Source organism: Tuber melanosporum (assembly GCF_000151645.1).
Source record: "Tuber melanosporum whole genome shotgun sequence assembly, scaffold_28, strain Mel28".
NCBI classification, from domain to species: Eukaryota; Fungi; Ascomycota; class Pezizomycetes; order Pezizales; family Tuberaceae; genus Tuber; species Tuber melanosporum.
In genome coordinates, this window is record NW_003298952.1 from 488,414 (window position 1) to 502,560 (window position 14,147).

At 47.6% G+C, this 14,147-nt stretch overlaps 2 protein-coding genes; both read left to right on the forward strand.

The window, feature by feature from the left end:
* Positions 1-1,921: 1,921 nt before the first annotated feature.
* Positions 1,922-2,824, forward strand: GSTUM_00006593001 (uncharacterized protein; the record flags this gene model as incomplete). XM_002838781.2 has 3 exons in its annotated part: positions 1,922-2,054; positions 2,112-2,137; positions 2,201-2,824. 3 exons carry the CDS (start codon positions 1,922-1,924, stop codon positions 2,378-2,380), a joined length of 339 nt encoding a protein of 112 aa, XP_002838827.1. The 3' UTR covers positions 2,381-2,824.
* An 8,463-nt stretch (positions 2,825-11,287) lies between these two features.
* GSTUM_00006594001 (uncharacterized protein) lies at positions 11,288-12,150 on the forward strand. XM_002838782.2 has 3 exons: positions 11,288-11,406; positions 11,459-11,595; positions 11,764-12,150. Exons 2-3 carry the CDS (start codon positions 11,572-11,574, stop codon positions 11,947-11,949), a joined length of 210 nt encoding a protein of 69 aa, XP_002838828.1. The 5' UTR covers positions 11,288-11,406; positions 11,459-11,571; the 3' UTR covers positions 11,950-12,150.
* The last annotated feature ends 1,997 nt before the right edge of the window (positions 12,151-14,147 follow it).

Genomic DNA, 14,147 nt, shown 5'->3' on the forward strand with positions numbered 1-14,147 from the left:
ATGATACCTTTCATTGTCAAAGTCGCTCCCTTGGTATGATAATTATCATAACTTTGATGTCCCAGTTTTTCATCCCATTACTTGTAGGGTACTAGGGCTAGCAGAGGACCACGGCCGTTCGACTTCAACGTCAAAACGTTTTCCCCGGTGCCGCTAACCCGCACCTCGTATAAGGATTACACAAGCACACTACACTTTTATTCTTAGCCAATAACTTGTTCATTTGGCCTCGGAGATTCTACAGGCCACTCCGCTACTCGAGTACACGACTTGCCGAAAATTACTAGGTAGAAGACCACCATCCACAGAAGCACATGGCTTACCGTAAAGGAAAATGTGCTAGGATCAACCTTATTTTCATTCTACGAACGATCCACCTATCTAAAAGGTATCGCTGAAAGGCATCGGATACTCTCCCTAGCCCTCAGACCCCGTTGAAGAAAAGCTTCGCTATCCTCCCATATACGAGTACTAGGACCTTATAATTCCCCTTCTCAACTAAGCGAGGGGAAAATTCCGCAAATCTTGCCCTCAGTTAAGGAATAGGAGGAATACACAGAGCTCTCCATTGGGGGAGACAGTTACAAAGTCCTAGCACATTTTTCCCCTCTTTGAGTTTTTACGGTACGCTCACGCGCGGATTAAAGACCGGGTGGTGACAAGGGCTTACTTGTTCAGGTGTGGTAACGGGGAGCTATTCTATGTTCGATCAGCAGTCAACACAATGTCATTATAACAGGTCCCTATGATATAGTAATCTTCTCCAATTCTTTTCTCGCAGCTTTAGCCGACCTACCTACTACAGATCGTGTACTCCGCACGCCCTATCATATTTAGCCTGCGAAAACTTCTGGCAAGTTCTTGGGAATACCGTGCTCTGTTCGGTAATGGCAGACCCAGTCAATGGACTGTAATATGTCTTGACCGATACGGTGCTTGTACATGGCTGTCCCTCAGGGACCCCGCCAACTGGCGTCCACTCCCGCACCCGCATGTGTTCCTAACAATTATACAACCTCGATCCTGGAATGTCCTCGTATTCCTGCGGGGTAGTCAAGATCTCCCTGCCATACGCCTCCAGGGGGGGGGCAAAAAAAAAGAAAAAGGACATCATCCTCTTGCTGCCCCGCTATGGGCTCGTGTTCCAGAGACTCCCTCGATTCATGGTAAATCACTCGGATGATCTTATCCAAAGCTTCCATAGTTTCGCGAGTTCTGAGTTAGTGATTCCAATCCAGCAACCGCATCCTCTAGATCGGGAACCCGCATGAATATAGCAATATGAGGTAGTTCGTAGTGGACGTGACGGTCGCAGATGGATTGAAGATGGGTTATTCTCAAGACTGTCATCAGGGTAACCAAGTCGAGGCCGGCTGAAAGGATTATAGACTATCTTTTTGTAAATATATGGCCTAACCTTTTTGAGCTTGCGGCTTGCGTACTGGCCTGCTTGGACGGCTTTACCAACGAATTACTAAACAAGTGTTCGGGAAGTATTGGGATTGAAGAACGAGAAGAAAAGCCGCGGTACCCGGGGAGGAATTATGACAAAATTCACAATAAAAAAACACTCTAGCGGAGAATGGGAGAGCATAGAGAAGTCCACGTATCGGTACAGAACGTTCTTCAGTTTGGCCTCTGCTAATGTGAGCTCTGGTGGGAAACCGGTTAAGTTCCTTTGATTGCGTGAATATCGTTATTCACCTCGCATTAATGAATACGAGATGCACCTCTATACCCATGCACTGGATGTCCCGGACGAGATCACGATGATTGGAAGATTCTCGGAATACTTGCAATTGCCGTAGCGGAATCTGCCGGGGTAGCTGCGGTAACGAGTGCGGTGCTCGAGAGCCCGCTGCTCCAGCATCGTGACCCCGCCATCCAGTTTTCCTAGCTCGCAGGAATGGGAGACATCAACATGACCCTATTCACTCAATGCAAGGACAAAAGCATAAATACCAGCCATATTCCCCCACAACCTTCCTCCACCATCGGTCCCTCACTGCCCCGATCTGATCCAGAACTTCCCAGCAGACCAATACTCGAAGCAGGTATTCCCCCTTGCCTACCATCAGTTATAAAGCAAAAACTAACACAAGAACTACCAGCGCAAGCTACCACAATCAAATCACAAGTAATTTTCTCCTCCTTCACTCCCCCCCCCTCCTTCAAACCGACACTAACTAAGATACCGCAGTGCTCCTCAAGCCCCTTCCCATTCTCGCCCTCTTCCTCACCCTCACTCACGCCGCGGCACTCGCGGACCCCTTCGCCGAAGCCGACAGCGATCTCGAAAAGCGCGCTTGCGTTTCTGACGGCTGCAAGTGCGACTCCTCGTACAGCGCCGGACTCTACTGCGGGTACTGCGCCGCCGTGAAATCCTGCACTTCGAGCTCCTGCTTCAAGAACGTGTACCAGTGCGGCAGTGGTGGGAAATGCTGCAACTACGGGGTTAGAACTAGCTGCAAGAACTTTGATGGTCCTTGCGGTTAAAAGATGTCTCTTTTTTTTATACCGTCTCGGAGAGTCGGCTGAGATCGGTGGAATGAAGGTGGGGGATTGCTGTCGAATATGAGCTCTTGTTCTTTTCTGGGGGTAGGGGGGTGGAGAGGGAGTGAGAGGTTTCGGCGATATTTTATTTCTTTCTTCCGACCTTTCTCTTGATGATGTCTACTGTTCTGGAGGATTGATTTATGCCGAACTCGGTCTTTCTTGAGCTGTGTACCCGTGCTCTGAGTTGGTTTTAGTCATGCTGTCTCACTCGAGAATGTTATTTGCCCTTGGACGTTATGAACGGAATATGAGTCTGAGTCTAAACTGATCGGTAGTTCAACACAGAATTGAGCTAGTGCTGATATGTATAGCTAAAGAGGAAGTAATTCATGAGACCGTTCGATCGAGTGAAAGGTTGGAAACATTTCTATCTCTTGTCGGGTGCAGTGACGATAGTTAGGAAATCTGCCTACATTAAAAAAAATAACCCGGTTTACGAAATCATTCTCGAACCAGCACTTCAAGGAGGGTATGATGTTGGCTCCCGGCAGTCTTGTCGGACGGAATGCCCTTAACGCCACAGCCACTAACCATAATTAGGTTAGATAATTGTAAGTGGTAATCAAGGTCAAAGAAAAGTCCCATTCGAATAACATACATTTCAATAGCTAGTTGGCGCACCACGCTTGGACGACAGAAGAGAGAGTCTGGGGGGTAGGCAGAGGTGAAGTGGCGGAGAGCGCTGATAGTATTGATGGAATGGGGAGATGGACTGGATCGAAGAACCAGGTAAATGAGAAACTCAGAGATCTCTCTGGTAGAATGGAGGGTATCACCGAACGCAAATTCGAGCCTGAAGTGATCCGCACTCGTTAGCTATCCGTGCGAACTGGGGTAGCGGGAAGGCACACTAGCCACTATATTGCAGCCACAATTCTGGAATCGGCTAATATAAAAGAGTGGTTGGTCTATGAATCACTTCCGACCCATTTATGGTGCTCACTCTCACTTAGCTATTTGAAAGATGCTACCAGACACCTCTCAATAGCCATACACAGCTCTAGTAACCTCAAGGTTCTTTTCTATTATTATATACTGTTACATCACCGCACAAATACCCCCCCCCCACGCCGGGCAGCCCCTAATTACCTAACTTCCGACTATTCTATATCCGTGGTATTAATTCTACCTTATCAGATTCTGGACCACCGTCGGTCGGAGCAATCACTCCAATACCCCGCGAGCACAAAACAGTGTCCTAACTCCTAATTACTCAAAACCTGCCAATTGGTATTAAGGGTGTGGCAGCGCGCCGAATCCCCCCTCCCCTGGCTCTCAATGGCACAAGACTTCTCACTTGTGCCTGCTACCTCCCCCTGTTGAAGGTTCTGGACGGATTTTGGTTGATTGGGGTAGATTGTGGAAGTTTCGAAAGTCTGGCGGAAGTTCAATAGATCAATGCGGAGGTTCAGATATTTACGGAGTAGATTCTCTAGACATGTCTTTCCCTTGTTATCACAAAAGTGTGCAGTGGAATGGGGGCATCCTTGGAGACTTAGAGATGGGCGTGGTGGCCTAGGGTAGGATCAAGACGCGTTGATTATGTTTTACCTATACGGCGGTCTTTACCTCTCGCTCTGTTCCACACACCGCCATAGTTTCCCACATATTCACTGCCCCATAAATTGTTTCTTAAATGTCTGGGCTATCCCGAAAGGTGGCCAACCCTGTTGTGAAAAATCGCCTTTTTGGATGTTTTCCCCCTTTGGTTGTCTGTGGTAAATTATTAATCTCCTAAGGAGTACGGTAAATTGGTAGCGTTATCGTTTGGGAAGGCCCCCTCAACTACAGCGATATTAACCACGCCACCATAAAGGGACATTTTTACACCCACTATTTTACAGATTATACTATATGCGAGTTTCTCAACAGCCACGGGCGGTCGGATGCCCTGTTTTGTGGGTGGCATTGATTGTGCGGGGGGGGTACCGGGAATTAAATACAAAGTCCCGGTGAAGGTTTAGACAAAAAAAAACGTAAAATGAATATCTACAAGTTGAACGACCCCCTTCGGCACTTGCCGCAATCTCACACGAGATCGTTCTTAGCGGATAAGATAATCTTAGCTTCTTTTGCGGTCCCAAGAAACGGAGATGCAAACACTTCGCTTCATTTTGGCTCGCTGACCTAATAGAGTGGAGGATAAACTGCGCCGAGTGCTTAGAGCATAAGCCGGAAACAGCTAGACCATTTGCACAGGGTTATCGCACTCGAGTACCATTACGTCCTACTTCCCAGAGATATTCATTAAAACGCGTTGAAATTATGCACCAAGCCCACTCTCGCCACTACAGGGGATGGACTGGTCCAGCGTCAACTACTCTTCTCGTATAACTATGCCCCACTCGAGTAGATACTCGTAGTGCCGGAGAGTTTTTAAAATAACTTCCGTACAGCCCAGATTCAAGCAAAAGGGCCAAATTTTGGTGATATGCAACAGCAGTCCTCTTTTTTTAAAAAAAGAACGCTTCAATATTACAAGTGCAGTACCGTAGCGGTGATCCAAGATCGCTTAGACTAGACGAGAAAAGCTGTGCGTGGCCTAATCTACCCTTGGGGGGTAAAAGGGGGATGGAAAATAGGGAATAGACTTGTCAGAAGGGGGGTGTTGTAATATGACTTCCAAATATGCATTAGTTTTGTTATTGACTACGACAGAATATTTTGATATTGGTTCATTAAGAGATTGAACTCATTACGCGGTTGACTAGAGAGATTACTCGGAAACTTTATCATGGTACTAGTTTAGTTTCCGCGCTCGCGTTTCCTTTCTCTTTACTACTACATTATGTAGTATCAATTGTCGTTTTATTTTTTCTCCTCTCTTGCGCGAAGCGCACATCATGGGCGATCAAACAGGGCCCTATGGCCCCCCGGCAGAGCACCAATCGAGCAAGAAGTACAACTTCAAACAAGAATTACAACAGGGGGTACCGAAAAGGAAACGAGTGATAATTCATGATAAAGATAGTAACTTACTGGTGTTTCCGGTTCATATGATACAGTACAGTGCATGTGGAAAAATAATGCATCTCCCCTTGTCTATGAGTTGGATTTTCCTTGAGCCTCTATTCTAAAAATACACATCCATCCAGCTCTCCATCATAATGGCTGGAGAGGATTCTCTCTTTTTTCTTCACAATATGAGTCCGGAAGGGGTGGAGAGGTTGGAATGTGCTTGACTTTCTCTCCAACTTGCCTCCGGGCGATCCGCCTTCCGAGAACCTGCCAGATACTCTCCTTCCGAGGAGGGATAAAGTGAAGGAAATTCCCACGCTATCGTAACAAATCCCGAGATTTGGGGACATTCACCTTGCAGAAAGAGGAACTAATGGGGACCTGAAACTTAGAGGGGTAAAGCAGGTAGAAAAAAAACCGTCTCCTCACAAGGGATAGAAATATTCGAGTCCTGAAAATATCGGAAGGTGGAGCTGACCGACGTCTTGCCGTAATATAGTTTAGCGACTCCAAATGCCCTGGGTACCGAGTTGGCATATACTCGTCCTAGGAAACAAGAGCCGGAAGCACGGATTAAGCTACAGGAATATCATTAAGGGCCTGTTTGGATACAGTCGTTCCATTCGCTTGCCGCATATCATACAAGTGACCGTTTCCTTTCCGTTTCAAAAATTATGAACAGAACTGTCCTTCGGCAGACTTGGAACCTATAGACTGTTCTGTTCAGAAGCAGTCAAAATACAAAACAAACAGGCTTCATGAGGGCATATGGTGGGAAAATTGGAGATGACAGTTTTTACAGGACCTGGCCAGACGGTTGCGAAACGGGTCAATTCTCCTTCGGCTTTTGCCAAACAGGCCTTAAGGCTTCCCAAGTGGCTATGAGTTTGTTGTTGGAGTCAATTTTTTGGTATCATGCCTTGGGGCGTCCGAGTTTCTGATCCCATTTCCCATTGGGTTAAGACTGCTAGCATGGGACCGCGGCTGCTAGATTCAGACGTCAAAGTGCTTCCACTGTCAATAATAGCTTGCACCTCAAATAAGAATTACACTTCTGCCCTTCCATTCATTGAAATTCTACACTTTTGTTCAAAGCCAATTGCTATGTTCGCTTCGTTTGCGAGATTCCCCACGTCACTCCACCAAAATGCCAACAGCAAATTACTGGGTAGAAGACGAGCATCCGCAGGAGCACATGACGCAGTTCCGGAGTTGGGCCAGCTCATGAGAAAGTCTCTGCCCTCTGTGGGCTGACCGGGGAGGTTCGGATAGAGGCGAATGTGCCCGGACGTTGGGATTTCCCTTCTTGGCTAAGCGAGGGGAAATCCCGGTACTCGAGTACTAGTACTCGTATTGTGCTCGAGTACCCCAAACTTAGCCCTCGGTAAGGACAAAAGAAGCAGACAGCGGCTCACAGGGGGAGATAACTGCTAGAACATGGTCCTAGCTCATTTTTCTTCCCTTCGACTTTTTACGGTACCGGAATATACGAGTACATACGCAGATTCAATCCCGGATTGCCACAAGGGTTTACTTTCTCGCGGCATGTTTGCGAGAACTATTCTGTGTTCGGTCGGCACCTATCATAACACAATGTCATTCATTATTAGATCACTATTCGGGTTGTAATTTCGCCAAGACATCTACCGCAGCTTTAGTCGTGTGGGGACTCGTATAATAGGGGTGGTCAACAAACATTGAGGCTCAACGAACAATGCGCTAAAAGTGTCTTGGCGAAAAGTGATTTTGTCTGACTTGTTTGTTGAACCCCCCGATTCGTGGGCCCCTCCTGCTGTATGTTGCCTATCATCGATCGTGTACGAGTACTTCGCGCGCCCTATCGGATTCAGCCTACAAGGACCCCCGGTATCACAAGTCTCTGAGACTACTACGTCCTATCCACTAGAAGCGCGCTCTGGTCGATAGCGTGCAGTGGGTCTTGGTCAATATGGTATCTGATGGTCCGGTCCCTCAAGGGCCCCTCTAATGAGCACCCGCTCCCGTACCCACGTATGTGTGCCTAACATACAACCCAATCCCGGAATGCCCTCATGTTTCTGCGGGGTAGTCAAGATCTCCTGTATTCTCGCCGCCGCTCCCTATTAGGATCTTCCGGGCTATGATATCTGCGATAACTGGTGTGGTGCTCGAGGGCTGACTACTCGGGAAAAGTGACCCCCGCCCGCTGTTTTCCTAGCTCACCGGAACAGAAGCCATCGGCATGGCCTCTTTCATTCAATGCAAAGAGGAAAGTATAAAGACCGGCCATACTCTCCCACAACCCTCCTCCGCCATCAGTCCCTCACTGCCCCGATCTCGTCCGGAATTTCCCCGCAGACCAATACTCTAGGCAAGTGTTTCCCCTCATTTACCACCGCTTAGGGAACAAAAACTAATGCAATGGCTACCAGCGCAAACCATCACAATCAAATCACTAGTAATCTTCTCCTTCACTCCCCCTCCCCATCAAACCAACAGTAGCTAAAACTTATTAGTGCTCTTAAGACTCCTGCTTATTCTCGCCCTGTTCCTGACTCTTGCCCACGCCGCGCCACTCGCGGATCCCTTCGCCGAACCCCATACCAGCGATCCCAAAAAAATCGAGTGCATTTATGACGGCTGCGAATGTGACACCTCGTTTAGCCCCGGGATCTATTGTGGGTATTGCTCGGCTGTGAAATCCTGCACTGTGATGTCTTGCTCCGGGAACGTGTACCAGTGTGGTGATGATGGGGAATGCTGTAATTATGGGGTTAGAATTAGCTGCAAGAAATGGGAAGGTCCTTGTGGTCGAAATAAGGTTGTTCTATCCCAGAGAGTCGCTTGAGGTTGGCTGGGTGAACATGGAGGATTGCTTTCGAACCAGAGCCCCTGTTTTTTAGCTGGGTGGGGGGGGGGGGTGCAGAGCTTTCGACACTCTTTTTTCTGACTGTTTCTTGACCATGTCCGCTGTTCTGGAGGATTGATATATGCCGAGCTCAGGTTTCTTGAGCAGTGTACGATGCGCTCAGTTTGATTTAGTCACGCTCTCTCACTCACGAATGTTATTTGCTCATGGATAATATATGAGTCTGGATCTAAACCGATCGGTAGTTCAACACAGAAACGAGCTAGTTTTGATATGTAAAGCTGAGGCGGAAGTAATTCGTGAGGCCATTCGATCGAGTCAAAGGTTGTAAACACTTATACCTCATATCGGGCGCAGTGGCGATGGTTAGGAATCTACCTACATTAGAGTGATCCCCCGGTTTATGATACGAGATTATTCTAGAACTGGCACTTCAAGACGCTATACGCCACAACCGTTAACCCTAATTAGGTTAGGTAATTGTAAGTGGTAATCAAGGTCAAAGAAAACCCTATTCGAATAACATACATTTCAATAGCTGGTTGGCGGACAGCACTCGAACGGAGGAGGGAGGCTGGGGGTAGGCAGAGGGGAAGTGGCGCAGGGGGCGGAAAGTGTGGACGAAATGGGCAGATAAACCGTATTGAATAATTGAGTAAAGGCGAAGCTCAGAAATCTCTCTGGTCAGAATGAATCGTATCACAGAACGCAGATTAGAGATTAGAGCCCGAGATTATCCGGACTTGTGATCCGCCCGTGTGAGCTGGGGGAGCGGGAAAACCACACTAGCCACTAATGCAGCCACAGTTAGGGAATCAGTCAATATCAAAGGGTGATATTCTATGAATCTTGCCTAACCCGTTTTCTCGCCCGCTTAGCTAGTTGAGAGCGGTTACCGGGGACCTCCCAATAACCATGCATGAGTCCGGCAGCCTTTCCATCCCTTCCTATTCGGAAATAATGTCCCCTCGCTCACCCAATACGCCCCCCCGCCGTCACCGCAGGGCACCCTCTCATTACCTACTTCCCACTCCTCTATATCCGCGGTATCAATTCCGCCTTGTCGGATTCTGGACCACCGTCGGTCGGAAGCACCACTCCAATATTCCGCCGGCACAAGACAGTGTCCTAACTCTTAGTGGAACAAAATCCGCCAATTGGCTATTAATGGTGTTTTGTAGCTAGTCGAACTATTCTCCCTTTGGCTCTCAATCGCACAACACTTCTCACTAGTGTCTGATACCTCCCCCCCTTGAAGGTTCTGGATGGATGTTGATTGATCGGAGTAGATCGTGGGAGTTTCGGGAGTCTGGTAGAGAGTTCAGAAGTTCGATAGTGTTGAAGCTTCTGGATCGACGTTGGTCGACTGAGATAGATTGTGGAAGTTTCGGGAGTCTGGCGAAGAGTTCCGATGTTCGATAGATTATTGTGGAGGTTGAGAGATTGATGGGAGATTCTCCGGACATGTCTTTCCTTTGTTATCACGGGAGTGTATGGAGGAAAGGGTAGCATGATTGGAGAGATACGGATAGGTGTGGCAGCCAAGTGCCGTACGGTAGTTTCCTGAGGCCCATCCTGGCTAGATCCTAGGTGACTTGGACCTTTTCCACCTGGATGGCCGTTTAGCTTCCAGCCGAGCATACCCAGTGAAGTACGGTAGATACACTTGCCATCGATTGGGGTGAATTTAGTCACGGGTTCCCGAACATGGGGGTTGTAGGCGATGGCATGCAAGCCAGCGTCAGTACGATGCCGGCACGTACTCGTACAAGTGGCGTAGAGTACCGGTACTGTGGGACTTGCGGATAACTGCGGAGTGACTCTCCACCATGTATTTATGCCCAGTAGTCTGTACCCTATCCTAAGGAGAACGCCGCCTTCCTCACCCCCTTACACAAGAGGTCCCCCTAATACGGTGCTGTAAAGTCTTTGAAATCCACTACCAGTCTCATATCTCTGGCCGCTGCAATATCCACGACTATGACCCGCACGGTGTAGCCTATGAGATTAAGCTCAGCCTCGCGCAAGTTGACTGTATTTGACGGATCCCACGATATGGCGTTCGTTAACCGCTATTTCATGCCAAGCTAACGCTTTGTCGGGGTGGAGATACGGTACCGATAGTGGATGTCAAGAGATTTCACGGTACTTTGCGAGCACAGTACGCGTACTGTACTGTACACTTCACAGCCTCAAAGATGCGCGCATACTCGTACAGCTCAGCCGGTTAGAGTCTTGGGGAGCGGTACTTTTAATTAACCAGCATTAGCGAATCGAGTTCTCATAGTTCTCCGCTGCACCTGTTTTTGTTTTTTTGTTCCCTTAATTAGTGGGTGAGAGTTGGTAACCTCTCTTCCATCAGGGGTGGTTTGTCCGTGGTTAGGATGGATGATAATTGGGAGGAGTCTAGGGGTTCTGCTGAGTTATTGGTATAGTACTGTACCGAACACAAGCGCCGTCCAAAGCAAGTCCGCCCGGAGCATCTTGGCAAAATTAATTTTATGTTCTACCGACGCAGTGGTGTAGTAACTTAGTACAGTACTCGTACGGTACAGTACACTGGAGGACAAAAGTGCATGGATTTTACCGCTCGCAAAAACAGCCATTTTTGTTTTCTTTACAAAAATGTGAAAATATCTAAGCTCTATAGCAATGGTATGATAATATAGATTATGTTTGACTTCTGAAGATAGAGTAATAGGAGGCAATATGTACTGAATTGTAGCACTTGTGTTCTCTAGTTTTCCTAGTGAACTTTGTCGTATTGTCAATAAATATATGGCGTAATCATTACTAGACAAAAGTCTTGGCGATGGCGCCATCCTAGGAACTGTCTGTATTCAGCTGATGGTATAGCAGCAATCCGTCCATGCGCACTGATTCATAGTCTATCTGATATACTAACCTTTGGGATTAGCCATTGCCGCAACCTACAGTACTCCGCATTTTCATTTGTGATATGAATCGGAATTCTAGTTTGTTGCCAACGTTGAGTAGACTTACGGTACTATTACCGCTTCTTTGGAGTCGGTGATTCTGTGGACGTATGTCACTCCCCTCGCGCCATAATAGCATTATTGATTAATCAGCGATAAGCGATCACTTAGTATCACTTTTTTTCAAGTGACTGCAAGAAACGTCGGAAGGTTTCGTGCAGCGCGGCGAAAAAAAAAAAACAATCAGGGAAAAATGAAACAACTACAGTACCAATGGAACCTGGCAAGAAAGAACAAGTTAGTGCGCAACTCCGAAGAACATGAGCACAAGTATCAAGTCCCCACTACGTCTTCCCGATTCTGGTTGACTAAAAGTCATTGCCAGTTCGTCCCCTAGCCTCATCCTTAGCCAAATATCACCCCACAGACAAAGAATCAATCATTGACATCGATTTTATAATATAGTACCCTGCACCTCTGGACAACACCCTCACCCAACCGGCTTTGATCCCGCATCCTCGGAAACGCGGCTACCCGGCTCCGCAAAATACATTTACGCACGTGAGATTCGCTGTGGAAGCTCAGCTGAATCCGGGGCTTGATATGTACAGAAAAGGATACAAACCTATTAGAGATGGTGTGTCCGGATAAGTACCAGGGTAGGGGAAGATAGCTGTCTCTCTCTTCGTGTCGCCACATTTCCGATCTCCGGGGATGTAGTGGATTGTGGGGGAGACTGGCAGGGGGCCGCTCAAGAGGGATAAGTTACTAAAGGTTGTTGAGCGAAGGCGCATGGGCGGGTGGATGGGTGGATGGGGTAAGGCTAGTAGGTACTTGAAGTGTTTCTTGTCCAGATACGTGTCCCAGATACGCAGGACTTGTTGCTGGTGATGGTGTTTGTACTACGATATTGTAGAGGAATACTTTTTCCGAGACAGTAGCGATTATTTGGTAATACCGGCTAAATGGCATAGCGGCAGAGCGAGATGAAAAGGAGGGGACTTGACCAGTGCGGAGTATCTGTTGTAGGAAAGGTATTAACAGAAACTTCGCTATCTCCAACCAAGCTGAAAGTAAAAACAAGAGTATATATCAAACACAAACCAACCGTCTTTATCCCTCGATGGATCATCACACATGTCAGTTTGCCTCCATGGATATCCCCATTACCTTGCATCCTCTAGTGATAATAAAAGAAAAACATGCTCGAAGAATCCTATCCATAAATGGCCATAGCTCCAAAATAAAAGAACCCTCCTACAAAAGTCTTGCAACTTCCACGAACTAGAACTCCTGATCTGCCATTTCTCCAATGCAACAGGAACACAACATGAAAATATCTCAACTTGAGATAAAATTAAAAAAAGAAAACATAGATATTCTGCAGACAAGATTACAAAATACACGGAAACAAACGAAGGCCGAAATAAGCACCACCCCGAAGGCGCAGTAGATAGAATGAAATAGCCAACAAGAATCCCGACGCCGATGGAACATTAAAAACGAGCGAAGTATGAGAGGAAACAAGATTAAGCTGCAAAGGAAAAACAGAAATCCTAATCAGGAGTAAAGGTTGGGAGTGGGGAGGGATCGGGCCGAGGAGACGCCAAACTGAATTGTCCCAGACTGTTGGAGCGGTAAAGGTGGTTCCTGAGGAGACCAAGACGAGAGAGATCAAGCGATGGAGGCGGCGGGTCGAAGCCGATATTTTGTTTGGGGGGTAACATTATCCGGTAGGTTAGAGGCATTGACTGAGTTGTGTCTTGCTCTGGAGATTTCTCACCACCAACAGTGGCTTTCGTTTGGCCACAGGTTTCTGATAATTCGCGACTGGGGTTTCCATGATCCGATAATAGATTCAGTACAACCTCGAACCCGTGCTGGACAGCATATGATAAAGGTGTTAGGCCAAAGTCATCCGATAAATTAGGGTTGACATCCGTGCATTCTAGAAGTAGCTTCACTACGCCTTCATGTCCTCTCGAGGCAGCAAACGATAGCGGTGTTCGGCCACTGCTATCCGGTAAATCGGGATTGACATCCTTGCGTTCGAGAAGTAGTGAGACTACACCTGCATGTCCCTCCGAGGTAGCAAAGGATAGGGGTGTTTGGCCAATGGTATTGGGTAAATCGGGGTTGACACCCTCGCATTCTAGAAGCAGCTTCACTACAGCTCCATGTCCTCCTGAGGCAGCAAACGATAAGGGTGTTCGGCCATCGGTACGCGGTGAATCAGGGATGACATCCCCGCGTTTAAGAAGTAATTTCACTATCCTTTCGCATCCTTTGGACGCAGCAAATGATAGGGGTGTTCGGCCATCGGTATCCGGCAAATTAGGGTTGACATCCCCGCGTCGAAGAAGGAGCTTCACTACAACTTCATGCCCCCCTGAGGCAGCAAACGATAAGGGTGTTCGGCCATCGGTACGCGGCGAATCAGGGATGACATCCCCGCGTTTAAGAAGTAATTTCACTATCCTTTCGTATCCTTTGGACGCAGCAGATAATAGGGGTGTTCGGCCATCGCTATCCGGTAAATTAGGATTGACATCCCCGCGTTGAAGAAGTAGTTTCACTACACCTTCATGCCCCCCTGAGGCAGCAAACAATAGCGGTGTTCGGCCATCGCTATCCGGTGAATCGGGATTGACGTCCTCGCGCTCGAGAAGTAGATTCGCTACACCTTCATGTCCTTCCGAGGCAGCAAATGATAGGGATGTTCGGCCATCGCTATCCTGTAAATTAGGGTTGACATCACCGCGGTGAAGAAGTAGTTTCACTACACCTTCATATGCACACCTAGCAGCATATAATAGGGGTGTTTCGTTATCACTATCCCGTAAATTGGG

Coding starts and splice junctions, on each gene's coding strand:
- GSTUM_00006594001 (XM_002838782.2), top strand. CDS start 11,572: ATGGAACCTGGCAAGAAAGAACAA. Junction 11,596..11,763: donor AACCTGGCAAGAAAGAACAA/GTTAGTGCGCAA, acceptor TTTATAATATAG/TACCCTGCACCTCTGGACAA.